General features: G+C 40.9%; 1 protein-coding gene and 1 long non-coding RNA gene across 5 annotated transcripts in view; both read right to left on the reverse strand.

Moving 5' to 3' along the window:
* Positions 1 to 254: 254 nt before the first annotated feature.
* The window catches only part of LOC124261398 (protein transport protein Sec24A-like), a 44,002-nt gene continuing 25,777 nt past the window's right edge, over positions 255 to 18,479 (reverse strand). For all 4 annotated transcript variants that reach the window (XM_046695711.1, XM_046695709.1, XM_046695710.1 and 1 more), the window contains 14 exons: positions 17,017 to 17,143; positions 16,552 to 16,661; positions 15,915 to 15,981; positions 14,973 to 15,137; positions 14,592 to 14,749; positions 13,735 to 13,836; positions 12,890 to 13,013; positions 12,026 to 12,358; positions 10,899 to 11,009; positions 9,294 to 9,472; positions 8,559 to 8,696; positions 4,366 to 4,563; positions 3,427 to 3,530; positions 255 to 2,679 (listed from right to left, as the gene is read on the reverse strand). In XM_046695711.1, coding sequence (XP_046551667.1) covers positions 2,565 to 2,679; positions 3,427 to 3,530; positions 4,366 to 4,563; positions 8,559 to 8,696; positions 9,294 to 9,472; positions 10,899 to 11,009; positions 12,026 to 12,358; positions 12,890 to 13,013; positions 13,735 to 13,836; positions 14,592 to 14,749; positions 14,973 to 15,137; positions 15,915 to 15,981; positions 16,552 to 16,661; positions 17,017 to 17,143 — 2,031 coding nt within the window. In that variant the 3' untranslated portion in view covers positions 255 to 2,564. The remainder of the gene's footprint in view (positions 2,680 to 3,426; positions 3,531 to 4,365; positions 4,564 to 8,558; positions 8,697 to 9,293; positions 9,473 to 10,898; positions 11,010 to 12,025; positions 12,359 to 12,889; positions 13,014 to 13,734; positions 13,837 to 14,591; positions 14,750 to 14,972; positions 15,138 to 15,914; positions 15,982 to 16,551; positions 16,662 to 17,016; positions 17,144 to 18,479) is intronic.
* LOC124261399 lies at positions 4,572 to 6,033 on the reverse strand. Its single transcript, XR_006894311.1, has 3 exons — positions 6,024 to 6,033; positions 4,859 to 4,863; positions 4,572 to 4,708 (listed from the first exon to the last, which is right to left on the reverse strand). It is a non-coding gene; the product is annotated as an uncharacterized LOC124261399 (long non-coding RNA).

Genomic DNA, 18,479 nt, shown 5'->3' on the forward strand with positions numbered 1-18,479 from the left:
AGGAGTGCAGAGAAAGGGACAGCCAGGTGTTCGAGAAGCACGTTCACAGACAAAGTTATTTATTCATTAACCTGTGCTGTGCCGTCTCCATCCGTTCTTGAACACCAAAAGTTAAACAACTTTTTTATTTTTAGGACAAAAATTCTGCAAAAACCTCACAGAGTGGGTATGATGTTTTGATTATGATCAGTGTTTTGAGCCAAACGGACTATAATAGAACACCAAACATCAAGGAACAAAATCAAAGGGTATAATTGTGTGTACAGCATTTATTTTGACAAGACTATCATCATATGGCAAATTAATACAGTGATTTGATATTGTACAAGTTGAACTGTCCAGTTAGCATGAGTGTCTGTCAGCCTCAATGTTGACCGCCCAGAGGCTGCCTATGTACACAGTGACCCCGCTCTGGCTTAAACCTATATGCATATTTACAATTAGAACATCTTGCAAACATGAAGAGAACTGGAACTGATTACAAATGACCTGCCGCTCCGCCATGAACAAACGGTGAAATCACCAGCAAAGTCTGAATATATTGCACCTATATTCATACGTTTATCATCAGTAACTCTGATGTATACATTTTCAGCACCCTTGCAAGAGATTTCCTTTATTTTGAAATGCATAATATACAACCCTACAACTTATACATAAGGGCCCTATTCCACAAATCACTCTCAGACACCAACTATCGTAAGTCTATGAGATATATTTGGAGTTAATCGTCTCTGTGCCATGATGGTTATGAGTCGATGTTAAAGAGTCAAAATTACGACATGTTGCATTAAAACGATAATAAGAATGGTCTAAGTTTATGTAAAGTGTTGGAGTTACGATAGCTGTCACAGAAAGATGTTCATAAGTCTTTAAAGTACTGAACTTCCTAACATGTAACATTATTTCTGAGCCATGGTTCACAAAGTAATCACAGTGCTACATGAAGTAACAACGGTCGTGGCAGTAAGACAACTCCGTGAACTAGGTTGTTCTTTATCCAGTCAACACATATAAAAGCAGCAACTGTTTAACAATATCTTGATAAATGTTTACAAATGTTCATAAAATAGTCTGTAGAATGAGGGTGTATGTTACCGACTGAACAGCGCCACACCATGGTTCGAACTTGGAACTTATGCTGTCAACTATCTGACCCTTACACTTCAATGATGAAAGCAAACCCTGTGATTACTGCAGACAATACAAGTGATGCTCCTCATCAAGTTCTCCAATATGACACCAACACAATTAAAACACTCAAAAGCCAATACAAAATATCCTTTTAAAAAGAAAGCTTTGTATCCAGCAAAAACATACCTTCATTCGCAAGCTTATAAAACATTCCCATCATTGCAGTTGTTTTTTATTATGTACAATCAGGGACTATGGAGATATTTACAGAGGGAGTCGTTACCATAAAATCAACACATAAAAACACACCACAAAGGAAAAGGAATGGTTTCATTAGTCCATGTCACCATTAAGTGTTGACGTAGGTGTTATGTATATATCACTTAATATTGACAATCCAGAGCCAGGAAGACACAGCTGATCAGTCAGCTGGCATGTTTATTTCAAAACTATATATATGCCCATATCATGTTCTCCACTCGTGAATATTCTGTAACGTTTCACATTTCATTGCTTGGGTGCACATGGTAAAAATATCACATTTCAATAATTGCACCAAGTTTAATACACGTCGACAGAAGATCCAGACAGCTTTACAGCTTTACAACAGGCATGTCTCTCGAGACACAATATGTGATCAGAGACGGGGCCTGTTCCATGGTGTTACGACCATCAACTTGCGTAACTCATAAACATAACGACTATTTCGGCCAAGGGAAATGCAGTACACAGATTGTGAAAATCATCACCATTCTCTCCATATTTCATAATTTCTACACTTACAGGCAGTTTAGGAAATAATTGCAAAAACACAACTGACATCCGAATATATTTGATAACAAAAGTAACAGACATCAAAGGACTTTGAGATGTTAGTACAGCCAAGGTTACAATACTGTTTGACAGAACAGTCTGGTTATGGTACAATATCTGTACATGTTCTCTTGCATATCGTACAATACATCGATACTAATAACCCATTCTGTTGACAAAAAAAATAAAATAAATATTAACACAAATCCGACATTAACAGAAGACAAAATATTTCTACATAAATAAAGAATGAATCCAACACTTTGGAATTAATCTGGGGGTATCTTCAAGGCTAATATTTGAAATCAATGAAAATAATATATTAAGCTTTTGATGAATCTAGACACTGTGAACAATGCACATGTAGGCTGACTTTGGCACTAATTGGGCGTTCTTTGGAGCAATGAAATCTGTTGTGCAGAAAAAGAAACACGACAATGTTAATAAAGTGATGCAGCCTTGGGGGCCTGCGCGGCCTTTGTCTGTAGATAGTTGTGAGGAGGATACCATCTTTGTCCATTTTCTACAGATCCCAGAGCTGACTATAGGCCATGCCTTACTATACTGCACAGGTCATCACTCTCTTAAATGTCACTTCATTCCTCCGCCATTAGTTCCTAACTCTTTGTCCGTTGTTGTAAATATTGTAAAAACTCGTAATATGACATGCTTGACTCTGTTTTATCTTCTACCATGTGTTGAAAGAACAATTGTCGGTTTTTGCTGTCCTCCCTGAAACAAAAGAATACAATCATGAGGGAATATTTTCCCAAAGTGTTTATATGAGTGAGTACAGTTTACCTTGCTTTTAGCAATATTCCAGCAATATCGCCGCAGGGCACACCAGAAATGGGCTTGACGCATTGCACCCATGTAGGGAATCGAACCCAGGTCTTCCGCATGACAAGTGAACACTTTAACCACTAGGCTACCACACCGCCCCCTCAAAGTGTTTAATGCATCTAAGATACTGCAACCAAACATTTAAACATATTGTTGATGGGGCGGGATCCACATGATGTACAACAATTCACACAGGCTAAACTGTCAAGCAAAAGAAAGCATAAACATGATAATTCACAATTTATTCTGCTCATTATTATGTACAGTGAAATTGAGACCCCTAAGTTCCTTGTAACATGATGTGCACATCATCTGCCGTTGCATAATGCATAATATGACCTCTGATACCTGTATCAACTACTTCACCATTGAATAACCATTTCATTACCAGTCACCATTAAACACAGGTGTATACTTTCTTCCACACAGCTGTTTATGTATATGGTGTATGTCATCAAGTAAACAGATTAGAGAATACACACAGCAATTTCTTTCAGATGTGTGTATTTTGTACCAATAATATATTAAGATTCACAGTGAGGTGGTCATAATTGATATACCTCAACCTTGAATCCAAATCACCCACTTTCCAACTGTACCCATGGAGATATGCATTGCAGATGTCATATGACTTACCGAAGCACCAGGAAGCTTGCTCCATACGGCCTGCTGTCCATCAGATAGTTGATGAAATTGCGTAACCTTTCTGAGGACGGATTTTCACACTCTGGCAGGTCATTCTGGAGAGGAGATATTTACATAATCACAAATGACAGTAGAAATGATGAACCAAAAGATTATGTCATTTCAGCTCAACTTCTTTCTCATGAAGAGATCTACAGATATGTTTGCTTGTCTGGTTGTTTTCGTTAAACAATGAGAAATATTCCAGTTTTTGGCAATCTGGACCACACAAACCAATGACTGATGTCATGAGGAACATCATGTAAGCTCTTTATGGTTCAACACACAAGGCGTGTAGTTCATGTTCTGGGACTGCAGTGATCACTGACATAGGCCACTTCTACAATCAGTGAATACATCACTGGTATCAACACCCAATGTTCCTCTTTCACCCAGGAGAGTAAATGAAGTAAGATGTCTTAGCTATTGAAATGCGGCTGTAACTCGCAGAATGAGTGAAAGAGTGAGTATTGCCTTACGCTGCTTTTAGCAATAATCCAGCAATATCACGGCGGGGGACACACATTGAGCCCACGTGGGGAATCGAACCCGGGTCTTCAGCGTGATGAGCGAACACTTCGGCTACTAGGTTTCCCCACCGCCCCATAACTCACAGAAGCTCAATGATCCCATGCATGCACCTATATTTACACAATACATAAACCAGTTGAACACATATTCTAAGGCGCATGTTGCAAAAGAAACAAGGCTGTAATCTGAGTGCTCATCAATCTGGGCACTCACACTGAGCAAACCTGTCAATGAAAGCAGGGTGATGTAAATTTGTTTGTCAAAAACACAGCCTTATTTACTGAAGGGGATGGAGGAACGTTGTGTAAACAAACCTTTCAAGTATTGACTGTGTAACAGTAATGATAATCAAACACTCACCATTCCTTCAGGTATTGACATGAAGTTTGGTTTGTCTAGAATATCCTGACAAAACTGGTCACTGACAGCTCCTCCCACCATCAGGTATAGGTCGGTGCCGACGTCCATGATGTATGCTCCATGGCGGTCGATGTTGGCTGACGATAACTGCAGCAATGGCGGCTTTGGGATTACCAAACCTCCCCTTGTCATTGTGCTCTGGAAGAAAGTGACTGGTCATAAAACATATTCACAGAGAGTTAGTAACAGACTGATGAGATTGCATATATAGAGAATAATACACTCGGTCTCATTACATACAAATTATACGAAACGAGTGTCCTTCCTATGGTATCTGACCTCGCTTTTGCTCGGTCAGATAACATAGGAAGGTCACGAGCTTCGTATAATTCGTATGTAATAAGACCGAGTGTGGTATTTTATTTATTACCCACGTCTTGCATGCATTAAATTGACAAAATAGCGTATTTTTGTTATTGTTATGGTTTCAAACCGAAACTGGTTTCATAAAGAGGTTGCATAAGAATTTGTTCTGTAGTACACTTTTGCATGATGTCACACTGTATTGACGCCACTACGCCATTCTCGTCTGTCTCCTTGGTAACTGACGTCACAATGCATGTCAGTTGTCATCGCCTCTCGTACAGCCTCCTACAGTAAACTACTCCGTAGCACCCCGTTTCTTGGTTTGCAATTGCTTCACTCGGCTAACATCACTGGTGGAAACATTGCGTTTATGTTTTTCGACGGATATAATGTCTCAGTTCGACTCACAATTAAACAGCAACACGGGAACATTCGCAATGTTAACATTCCCACAATGCATATAAGTTGTAGAATGAATGAATTCACGTGTTTGTTAAGAATGAACAAGAACCTAACTGAGAGGCCATCGGTTATCCAATCAAATCGTTAGAATCTCAGGTCAAGTCGTTATGACACAGGTCAACGGTACACGGTACATGTGTGGGGTAGAAGCTCTGCATCAGATACATCAATTTATTACCCACGTGGTCAACGTATGGGTAGTTGCATACTGATCTCGTACGTCACAAAAGTGTCGTATCGCGTTGACCTGTGTCGTAACAACTTGACCTGAGATTCTAATGATTTGATTGGATAACCGATGACCTCTCAATTTGGTCATATTCTGACATAACTATTTTTTCATTCATAACAAACACGCTAATTCTTTCATTCTACAACTCAAATGCATTGTGGGAATGTAGACATTGCAAACGTTGCCGTGTCACTGTATAATTGTGAGTCGAACTGAGACGTTATATCTGCCAAAAAACATAAGCGCAATGTTTCCACCAGTGATGTTAGCCGAATGAAGCAACTGCAAACCAAGAAACGCGGTGCTACGGTGTAGTTTACTGTAGGAGGCTATACGAGGCGATGACAACTGACATGCATCGTGACGTCGGTTACCAAGGCAGTGACGTCATTACAGTGTGACGTCATGCAAATATTGTACTACAGTACAAAACTCTTCCGCAACCTCTTTATGAAACCGGTTTCGGTTTGAAACCAAAATATGAACAAAAATACGCTATTTTGTCAATTTAATGCATGTAAGACGTAGGTAATAAATAAAATACCACACTCGGTCTCATTACATACGAATTATACAAAACTTTCGTTCGGTCAGATACCATAGGAAGGACACTCGTTTCGTATAATTCGTATGTAATGAGACCTCGTGTAGTATTCTCTATGGCCTTGTACAACAGAAGCCTGGTCTGAAGCAGCTTACCTTCTCCTCTATGGAGTGTACAGGGTACATGTGTGGGGTAGAAGCTCTGCATCAGATACATCAATGGCAGAGTACAACAGAAGCCTGGTCTGAAGCAGCTTACCTTCTCTATGGAGTGTACAGGGTACATGTGTGGGTAGAAGCTCTGCATCAGATACATCAATGGCAGAGTACAACAGAAGCCTGGTCTGAAGCAACTTACCTTCTCCTCTATGGAGTGTACAGGGTACATGTGTGGGTAGAAGCTCTGCATCAGATACATCAATGGCAGAGTACAACAGAAGCCTGGTCTGAAGCAACTTACCTTCTCCTCTATGGAGTGTACAGGGTACATGTGTGGGTAGAAGCTCTGCATCAGATACATCAATGGCAGAGTACAACAAAAGCCTGGTCTGGAAGCAACTTACCTTCTCCTCTATGGAGTGTACAGGGTACATGTGTGGGTAGAAGCTCTGCATCAGATACATCAATGGCAGATATTAACAGAAGCCTGGTCTGAAGCAACTTACCTTCTCCTCTATGGAGTGTACAGGGTACATGTGTGGGAAGAAGCTCTGCATCAGATACATCAATGGCAGAGTACAACAGAAGCCTGGTCTGAAGCAACTTACCTTCTCCTCTATGAAGTGTACAGGGTACATGTGTGGGAAGAAGCTCTGCATCAGATACATCAATGGCAGAGTACAACAGAAGCCTGGTCTGAAGCAACTTACCTTCTCCTCTATGGAGTGTACAGGGTACATGTGTGGGTAGAAGCTCTGCATCAGATACATCAATGGCAGAGTACAACAGAAGCCTGGTCTGAAGCAACTTACCTTCTCTATGGAGTGTACAGGGTACATGTGTGGGTAGAAGCTCTGCATCAGATACATCAATGGCAGAGTACAACAGAAGCCTGGTCTGAAGCAACTTACCTTCTCTCTATGGAGTGTACAGGGTACATGTGTGGGAAGAAGCTCTGCATCAGATACATCAATGGCAGAGTACAACAGAAGCCTGGTCTGAAGCAACTTACCTTCTCTATGGAGTGTACAGGGTACATGTGTGGGAAGAAGCTCTGCATCAGATACATCAATGGCAGAGTACAACAGAAGCCTGGTCTGAAGCAACTTACCTTCTCCTCTATGGAGTGTACAGGGTACATGTGTGGAAGAAGCTCTGCATCAGATACATCAATGGCAGAGTACAACAGAAGCCTGGTCTGAAGCAACTTACCTTCTCTATGGAGAGTACAGGGTACATGTGTGGGTAGAAGCTCTGCATTAGATACATCAATGGCAGGGTACAACAGAAGCCTGGTCTGAAGCAACTTACCTTCTCCTCTATGGAGTGTACAGGGTACATGTGTGGGTAGAAGCTCTGCATCAGATACATCAATGGCAGATATTAACAGAAGCCTGGTCTGAAGCAACTTACCTTCTCCTCTATGGAGTGTACAGGGTACATGTGTGGGTAGAAGCTCTGCATCAGATACATCAATGGCAGATATTAACAGAAGCCTGGTCTGAAGCAACTTACCTTCTCCTCTATGGAGTGTACAGGGTACATGTGTGGGAAGAAGCTCTGCATCAGATACATCAATGGCAGAGTACAACAGAAGCCTGGTCTGAAGCAACTTACCTTCTCCTCTATGGAGTGTACAGGGTACATGTGTGGGTAGAAGCTCTGCATCAGATACATCAATGGCAGAGTACAACAGAAGCCTGGTCTGAAGCAACTTACCTTCTCCTCTATGGAGTGTACAGGGTACATGTGTGGGTGAAGCTCTGCATCAGATACATCAATGGCAGAGTACAACAGAAGCCTGGTCTGAAGCAACTTACCTTCTCCTCTGGAGTGTACAGGGTACATGTGTGGGTAGAAGCTCTGCATCAGATACATCAATGGCAGAGTACAACAGAAGCCTGGTCTGAAGCAACTTACCTTCTCCTCTATGGAGTGTACAGGGTACATGTGTGGGTAGAAGCTCTGCATCAGATACATCAATGGCAGAGTACAACAGAAGCCTGGTCTGAAGCAACTTACCTTCTCCTCTATGGAGTGTACAGGGTACATGTGTGGGTAGAAGCTCTGCATCAGATACATCAATGGCAGAGTACAACAGAAGCCTGGTCTGAAGCAACTTACCTTCTCCCTCTATGGAGTGTACAGGGTACATGTGTGGGTAGAAGCTCTGCATCAGATACATCAATGGCAGAGTACAACAGAAGCCTGGTCTGAAGCAACTTACCTTCTCCTCTATGGAGTGTACAGGGTACATGTGTGGGTAGAAGCTCTGCATCAGATACATCAATGGCAGATATTAACAGAAGCCTGGTCTGAAGCAACTTACCTTCTCCTCTATGGAGTGTACAGGGTACATGTGTGGGTAGAAGCTCTGCATCAGATACATCAATGGCAGAGTACAACAGAAGCCTGGTCTGAAGCAACTTACCTTCTCCTCTATGGAGTGTACAGGGTACATGTGTGGGTAGAAGCTCTGCATCAGATACATCAATGGCAGAGTCTTGCACTGCAGCAGACTGAACACACGGTCGTCAAGCTTCACATTGGTGGACGACCGGAAGGCACTCTGGAAAACCAATGTAACAGGTTGGTTAACATGGTGCAATAATTCCATCATAATTCATGAACATCCACACTGTATGTAGCTGGTACTCACAGTGAAATATCAATTGCTACACATTAATCATGTATGCTGTCATAACTTTGCATCAGCTGGGGACAGCCAAGACAGACATAATCATTTTGATCTTGGTTTTATTTTTGACATTGTTAAAAGAAACTTTCAGGATTTGCTTGCTTGTCTTTTGATGCCACACTCAGCAATATTCCAGCTATATGGCATCAGTCTGTAAATAATCAAGTCTGCACCAGACAATCTCAGTAGTCATCATCATGAGCAACGATCTACACATTTGGGATACAATGACATGTGTCAACCAAATCAGAGAGCCTAACCACCTGATCGTCAACTCTCCCGACAGGCAATGTTGGCTGATGACCAATTCTAACACGGATCTTCACGGGTCTTGTAGTAGAAGAAATCACAAGCCAAGGCAAACATTATAACCACTTGTTTTGCATTCTTGCCAATTCATACCTCCTGTATTCAACATCACAAGACTTCCTAACCATCTATATATACACCCCTTACTAGTAAACTTACACTTTTGAGCATAGCAAGAATATAGAGAGGCAGGATTCGAAGCGTGAAGGGCAATGGTAGAGCTCCCATCCTCTGTGATGCAGGGATCTGTTGGCGGTATGACAGCACACAATCCAATGCTGCATTGATGAGAGCGTCCCTAGCATCACCCATACTGGAGGACACAGATCGGTCGACCGCTGCAACAGGTGTACTGATCATTATGCAAAGTTCCATTTATTCTAACACTTTGTTTGTTATTTAAAGCAGCACTCAATATTCCACCCATATAAAAGTGAACTGTAAATAATCAAGTCTGGACCAGACAAACCAGTGACTGACATGACAACCAATGACCACTGGGCATATGATGATATACATGAAATTAGTGAAGTTCACCACACATTCACAATACTTGTCTCTTAGAAGTTGAGGGGCGGTGGGGTAGCCTAATGGTTAAAGCGTTGGCTCGTCACGCCGAAGACCCGGGTTCGAATCCCCACAAGGGCACAATGTGTGAAGCCCATTTCTGGTGTCCCCCGCCGTGATGTTGCTGGAATATTGCTAAAAGCGGCGTAAAACCAAACTCAGTCAATCAATCAGTCTTAGAAGTTGATCCTCCATAAAGTTTTGTCAACTCTTGTCTCTTATGACAAGCAGAGTTGCTGAAGTATATTTTTCGACCTGAGTCTAACCCATCTTCCCATCAGTGTTGCATCCAACTACACACGTGAATGAGTTAGTTTAGTTTAACGCCACACTCAGCAATATTCAAGCTACTGTAAACGTACTTATTTTCGCGTGGTGCAATTTTCGCGGAATTGACAGTTTAGACTACATCGCACGGTCAATTATTCGCGAAGTCAGTAATTGCCGGAACTGCCAGCTGTCTCTTTCGCCGCCACTAATAGCAGTGAAAACAAACAGAGTGGCTTAACCTGTCAGGCGGCGTTTATTGCTTACTCGCAGGAAATCCCTATCTGTGCGATATACTAGTACACAGTAATCCGTTTACTCACGGAAGAGATGAAAAACACATCAGTCTTATGTTCAATTCTGACGATCTGATCTAATTAACTTCTACTGTATATGAAGCTCTTTGTGATTTCAAACAAACCGGGTTGTTGTGAATGAGATGATTGGGTGTTAAGTGACTATTAAACCTTCATGATGTACTGGTAAATAAAATCTTAATGAATAAATAAAATACTGCTGTATTATTTCTTTCCGAAGTCGCTTCATGGTAATCTGTTTTGTATCAAACCATCTGTCATGTGACCAATTTCCATGGCGGCCACAACACACATTGCTGTTTTCGCTAATTCGCAATGGGATTTGGATCATTATTTAATTATGTTATGGGAAATCCATTACAGCGACAGTTAAGTATGATTCTTTATGCTACTATCAGTCGTCATTTTAAGATTCCCGTAGATTTCTGTCTTCAAACTTGATGTGTTATGGTAACAGCTCAGGGGCGAGCGTGGCTAGACTGAATGAATGACAGGTTTATTTGCGGTGTATAAATTTTTGCGCTAAAATGTTAAGCGCGAAAATAAAACCTGCGCGAAATATAATACGTTTACAGTATATGGTAGCGGCCACTACACAAGTGCCACTACTTACCCATCTTAGCCAGCAGACACACGATGCCCTGTTGATCTGCGCCAGCATACACGTCACTCAGCTGATTCGTCACAGGCAGACACAGCGTGTGTACTCGGATACGCCTCTCTCCTACAGGAACACAACATGAATGTGAAAACAAGACAAGATATGGTATGTGGTCCTGGTCAAATAAGGTAGAGTTTAGCACAACAAGCAGTGAAGGTGGAAACGTGACTGTCCTCAGAAGTCTCCTGCGAGTATCTTGGGTTTCAGTTCTCCCAACATTAGGTAACGGCTCATAAAACATGAGTCATCTTCTTTGGAGACTGACTTTTAAAGCTGCAACAGTACACCATGGTCCTCACTGTACCGCGATATTTACCATCAATTATCAATTCTGTTGTTTTGTATTTCGGTTTGGGTATGGTGTTAGCATTACACATTGCCCGACAATACAAGCCTCTTGATTGGTCAGTTCTTTATTCTCAGGTAATTGCTATTTATTATATTTGTTATTTCCAGTCAGGGCTTCACAGTTAATCATTAGCTAATTTTCGTCAGCAAATATGATATTTGTTAGCCAAAATATTCTGTTTCTGATGTTTTCTATGCACTATTGAATCGAAATATACCAAACTGAGAGGTCTGTACATATTGCATCGCAACGATGGTATATCACTGCAGCTCTATTGACTTTGTTCCCAACATGTCACTGATCACTAATCTGCAATAGTGGGCTAAACCTACAATGGGCTTCTCACACTGAAGCAACCTGAAACCAGATTTTCCTTGTGACAGGGATATCTTAACCACTTAGCTAATATCAGAAGGGAGGTAAAATGGGCGTTCATTTTGTGTTCAAGATAATTGCACTTCTATAGCGGCAACTGTCAATCGTAGCCCAATGAGATATCATGTGACAGTTGTAAGATGTATACCCTACTCAGGCAAAGTATCCTGACTACAAGCTGACCGGTGCCTTTTAGTCAAGTGCCAGGGAGTTTAACAAGTACGATCTTTTAATTCTTTGGGGCAGTTGGGGCAGTTGGGGCTCAAACCACAGAATTTCCACTATCAGAGGCTCTATCCACCAGGCCAAAGAGACTGTCAGCTGGTATCAGAACTATACATCCTCAAACACAAACCTTTGCTGGAGGTGTACAACAGAGCCGCCTGGAAACACACATTGGATGTGTCTGTCAAGTTGTCCTCGATAGACATCTGCATGCCGAACCCAGCATCAGGGTTGATGTTAGGCAACGACAGCAGGTCCGTCGACCGCACAAAGAAGTTGCCGTGGAACGTGTGAATGCTAAGTCCTCTCGTGCATCGTATCCTCATCACAGCTTCGAAGCCAATCTTCCTGGTGAGATATCTCCTGAAGTCTGCGTCATACTTGTCCACTAACCCGGGCGTCTTCAGTGTGTGGAAAGATGGATAGTAATACACACAACCAGCGGAATACTTTGACACACACGCTGAAATACAGATGATGGATAAGGATTTTAAAAAATTAAATGGGCAGGTGGAAATAACAAAGATGTTAGGTGTGCTGTTTGGAACTTAATTGCACTGATATTGTTTTTCAACAATCTATACAAGTCCTCTGTGTACATAAGCCGTCACAAGGTTGTGGTTCACATGAAGCAAAAATGTACAGTACATGGTGGTTTTCAAACAGAACAAGAAAGAATGAATTAGGTCTCTATTTCTCCTCAGGTACTCGAGGACAATGCAATAAAGTGAGGCAGGATGAAAATCTAATGATTAACTTAGTGAGTGAGTGAGTTTAGTTTAACGCCACTCTCAGCAATATTCCAGCTATATGGCGGTGGATTATCCTAGCGACTGCAGCAAGGTCAATATCTGGTATAAATGACATGCAATGTTTCCAAAACAAAATTTGTAATATATTTCACTTATCCTATTGAAAGGCGTACGTTGAACATATGCTGATTCTACTAAAATCAAAATGGTTGACATTCTTTATATGTTGTACTTGTACTTACTTAGTGTTGCTAAATCTGCGTACTGGCCATTGAGCAAGAACAAGTCCACTGATATCTGCTGTGCTGAGCAGTCCAACGCAAGCTTCTTGTAGAAATCGGTAGCTGGACCCAAATGGGGCACATTCTGAAAATACCAGAATAACATCACTAAATGCATGATATCTACCTGAATCACTGCCTCCAACTTCAGGAGGCCCTACACAATAATTCAGCTTATGACAGACAGGTCTAAGATGTAATCCACAGATGCAAGAGGCACTGTTTCAGGGTATGGGGTGTAAAAGCTAACAGTCTTCAGAGGTTAGTTGAGAATGAATACATTAAGAGTTAATGTAATTGGTAAATGGAATAAGATTAAGTGGGTTTGCTTCAACACCACTTAAAACATCATTTCAGTTACATCACAGCATGTGCATCATGTGGGAGAACATCCATATGTGATACAGGATCCACTTGCACAAACTGATGGTGGTGATGGTGATTTTCATGGAGAAGCATGTACAATGTGAATGACGCTCCCCCCCTAAAATATATGTACAAAGTAAGTGACCCCGCCCTGCATGTCATGTACAAAATCAATGACCCCCCTTCCCTTCCAATAATGTTTAAGCATAAGTTTTTAATTTTTCTATGTAAAAATGCTGACCCCCTATTACATGTGTACAAAATTGATGACCCCACTGCCTCCCCAGAAGAAAACGGGTGACACCCCCCCTTAAAATCATCACCCCCACCACCACCACCCCAGCCATAAATTATGAACGGTCCCATAAGCAACAAGGATATATAATCTTGAAGCATTATAGCTATGATTGTGATAACTATTTGAGTAAACTGCTCCTTACCTTAGATGAAACATTGCTTGGCATCTCCCTTGTTTGCAGTGCGCCAGGTCCGACTGTTGGTAGTACCGTCTGCATAACTGTCACTCGGCCTCCAGAACCACTCTGTAGACACATTACAGGGAGTGAGTGAGTTTTAACTCAATTTTTACCCAAATTCAAGCAATATCTTGCCTGGTGACACCAGATATGGGCTTCACACATTGTACTCATGTGGGGAACCTGCATTACCATGACGACCCAACGCTTTACCCCACTGCCCCACACACATCACAGAATATCCCAGTAATTCTTCATTCTATTCAACATAGCAAGCTGTTAAATCTACACATGACACAGTGGAATACCAAACTCCTTAAAAACCTAGACTTTGCAGCAAAGTCTGACTTACAAGTGAGTGAGTGAGTTTAGATTTACGCTGCTTTTAGCAATATTCCAGCAATTTCACAGCAGGGGGGACACCAGAAATGAGCTTCACACATTGTTCCCATGTGGGGACTAGAACCCGGGTCTTTGGTGTGACGAGCGAACGCTTAAACCACTAGACTATCCCACTGCCCCCTGACTTACAAATATATAGGCTTTATGACAATAGCAACCAAAATCCATTACTTTATATATTTGTATTCCCTTTTCAAACAGATATCGAGCATGAAGACCATCTGGTTCCTTTACAAAATCATTTCGTCTATTCAGAAGTAGAATAATACCACTTAACTCACTACACATTTCATGTATTGCATGATTTCAATGTTTATTCTTATGTATGCTATAATCACTTTTAACTTGAAGGATTTCTTGTTTGCAGCATACAATATTTCAAGGTCTGTTTGGAAGTATAATATTAAGACAGAACTGACCGCTAGTTTGAAGGCTGCCTGTAAAGCTGCCCCCAGGGCACTGCCTGTCTCCCTGTTGTCCTGGAAGAGGTTGGGCAGCTGGTTGATAAGGTCAATCACAAGGTCTTTGCTCTCACTCAAGTTCACAAGAAGGTTGTCGGGGCAGGGCAGGAATATGTCTGGAAGTATATGCAAAGAAAACATACAGACAAAGCTAACAATATTATCATAAAAGATGAGGAAGCTAGGGAGTGGATGTAGTTGTTTAATCCAAGAATTCATGCATCTGCATAACTTGAATAAGTGTGCATTAGAGCTTAGCGCAAAAGCATAATGCACAATGCATCTCTTAGACAAGTAGAAATTTTGTATTTTTTTAAATCTGTAAGTTATTTGATATACCTTCAAGATCTGGAACCACCATCATCTGTGGCTGAGACTGTCCTTCCGCCAGGCCAAAGAAGTAGAGGTACTGGTCGTAGGCCAGGAAGGCGATCTGTGTTCGGGTGTCTCCTGGAATCTTGTCCAGCTCATCCAGCAGAACCTGGCAGAACATCTGTAGGTAGCCTGTTAGAACACACAGGGATATGGTCAGCAACTAATACAGGAGGAGTTGTGTACAAACAACAGGATGCTCAAAATTACTGTTTGAATCTCAGAAAAAGCATGCAAACATTTCACTATTGTTTCAAAACTGAAAATTTGCTCAGACAATGTCTCTTTTCGCAAGCAGAAGAGACAATTTCATCTAACTCTACTAACAAAAAAAATACCTTCATAAGGTATGCATAAAATATCCTGATAAGCCAGCTTTCACCTTCAGTAGGGGTATCACTTATTCCTCCTAGCCGGAACATTTTCCACTACATACAGTTTATTGTTTACTGCCATTGAGTAATATTCCAACTGTATGATAGATGTATGTAGAGAATCAAGTCCACATGAAACAGTCTCTAAGACTAGGATTTTAGCTGTTTGTTATAAGTTGTTGTCCGTTGTTTAACGCCGTACTCAGCGATATTCCAGCTACATGGCATCAATCTGTAAATAATCGAGTCTGGACCACACAATCCAGTGATCAACAGCATGAGCATCAATGTACCATCCAATCCCGTTATTCGCCTCTTACGACAAGCATGGGTTGCTGAAGACCAATTCTAACCCGGATTTTCACGGGTAGTGTCTGAATATATCGACATCAACCATGTCTCTGAGACTGGCCACACAATCCATTTAAGGACTTCCTACAAGCATAGGTGGGTCAGGATAAAACTTAACAAATACTGCAAACCGAGCCTCTCTCAAAATCAGATAATACACAATGCAGACATCAACAATACATACCAGTTTCAATGGCATTGAAAGACACATCTAAAAGGAACACATACACTGCCGGTTGAGGGGGCCGCAACTGAAACAAAAAGAGTCGTAAACAGTCACCCATTTAACAACTTTCCCAGACCAACATTGAAAAACGTTCCCTCATTTGTGACCTGTGCACGGTACACTAGATCATGTGCCAGCTCACAATGAATGTTTATACTTTCTTGTAACTATTTTTAACACCAAGGAATGAGGTTTATATAAACTGAGCGTTTTCATTTCTGATAAAATGCAAACTTAGCTTTATCTGAACCACTTTTAAAATCGCAAAATCATAATGCAGCTTCAAAGAGATTGAGTTTGTTTTGTTCCTTGTTTAAAGCTGCACTCCACAAAATTTCCAGCTATATGATGGCTTGCTGAAGAGGAATTCTAACCCAGATCTTCACATATTCAAAGAGAGGAAGATTCAAGAAAGGAACCCTGAGGAAAAGGATTTGCCAACATGCAAGAGTAAATTGCACCTCTGCAGCCATGTATACTTCATGTCTGTGTAAAGCTATTACAAAATCTGCATCAATATCATGTCGTTTTTTCTTGTCATGTTTACAATACTACAACATACTGAAACATTGATAGAAAGATAGCTCCAACTCACCATATACTCTGATGGTGCTATGAACTCTATTGTTGCGGATTTCACCTCTGGTCGACGCTGTGGATCTCCATATGTTTTACTGACTGGATCAAATGAAAATTCATCTGGTACTGAAATTAAACAAACATAACCAACATGACATATCAAAAACATAACAAAAAGGTAATTTCAAGATTTCGTACAAACAGACCATAATTTACAAAAACATATTATCAACACGGGCACAGCTTTCAGATTATATCCCTGTTCTAAATTTATGTCAAAAGATCCTGACACAGCTTGGAACTTACTAATTTAAATTCCCTGAGGAAACATAATCAGAAAACTGCAGCGCCATATTTGGGTTATCCACCTGTGCGTGTGGTTATCACTGAAAATGTGTTAAATTAAATATAAACATATTTAAGCCTTAAATGTTTTGATCAAATAGCTAAAAAGGGAGCAATTCGAATGCTGTATACTTACGTTCATTGACACGATAACACAGGTTGCACTTCCATCTCCTCTGATCAACAAAGTGTACGAAGGGGTTGATGTATGTCCGACACGAGCGACAACGCACTATTACACTGGACTGGATAACAGGAAGTTGCTGAAACACAAACACCTGATGAGTAAACCTCTGCTGTCAATCTGCAGCCATGCAAGGATAGCTCCTCTGGAAGATACATCCCTTAGTTCATCCTCGCTAAAATGGTAGGAACCTTCCATGTGTGTCGATGACCAAAAAGTTGTTCAAAATAAACAAGCATTGTCACTAAGGTGACATAATCCCCCGCCACAAATGATCAAATCAAACTTATAAAGTAAAGAAAGTTTAAGTTAAATGTCAAAAAAATATGTGACCAGTCAACCTCTCTTGATATCTTGTGTTCAAACACACACATATTTTCAAGACTGACTTTGACCTTGACATGAATGTCATAGTGTATGAAATATGCAAAAATAGTACGAAAGAAATTTCTTATTGAAAAACATTTAAGGGAAGTCTTGAAAGTCTGAAGACAATCCAGTGAACGGTTCTTGAGATAGCTTAACATGCAGGTAATACGTGAAAGTCCCCTTGTGACCTTGAAATGAAGGTCAAGGTCACCAAACCTGACTTGGGCCCTTCTTATACTGTGATGAACCTAGGTACCAATTATGAAAAGAATCTAGAGAACGGTTCTTAAGATATTCCAATTCGTACGTACGGACGGAGCCTAATACTCTATACCCCTCTTCGCGCTCAACGCGCGGCGCGGCGGGATATACAAAGGCAGCAATTTGTAACTAGGAATGGAAACAAAGAACCGTATTGTCAGTCCAAGTGTTGCTAGCCAATACTGAAAGCAGAGCTCTTTGACTCCTCAGTTCACTATCATTTAAGACCTGAGTCAGGGCTGTCACAAAGTTATGCTTGAAATGCCATACCTTGACAATCATTTGTTTGGAACAGAAAGTTAATGGTGTCAAAATTCCCATGCTGTAGCCTTATTTTGTCAATTACTGGACACACCATACTTTTACATGTTACTGTTAGCATCAACCAATCACTTGTAACAAAAGTCAAGTACTGCATTCTGAATATATACTTCGTATCTAAGAGAGCTCCTCACAGATATATGTCATTTCCTGAACTCTTAACACAGTAAGTTAATGCAGACATCACAAAATTTCTGGAGAGGTTCAACATCAAGTTCACGATTAGAGCCACACGTAACACATCATATACTACCCATCAAAAGTTTAGACACACTTAAAGCACTCACTATAGTCTAGTAGGGAAAACGTACCAATGAATTTCACTTTAAACAAAAAAGTAAATCACATAAAGTGAAATTAAGATTGCGAATCCTCATGATTTTACCTTGCCAATTGAACTTTTAAATCTCAGAATTTTATTCAACTTAGGGATAAAAGTTGTTTAACAAACGATCATAGTTTCA

This window comes from Haliotis rubra, unplaced genomic scaffold (genome assembly GCF_003918875.1).
Source record: "Haliotis rubra isolate DU_JTF1 unplaced genomic scaffold, ASM391887v1 Scf8, whole genome shotgun sequence".
NCBI lineage: Eukaryota > Metazoa > Mollusca > Gastropoda > Lepetellida > Haliotidae > Haliotis > Haliotis rubra.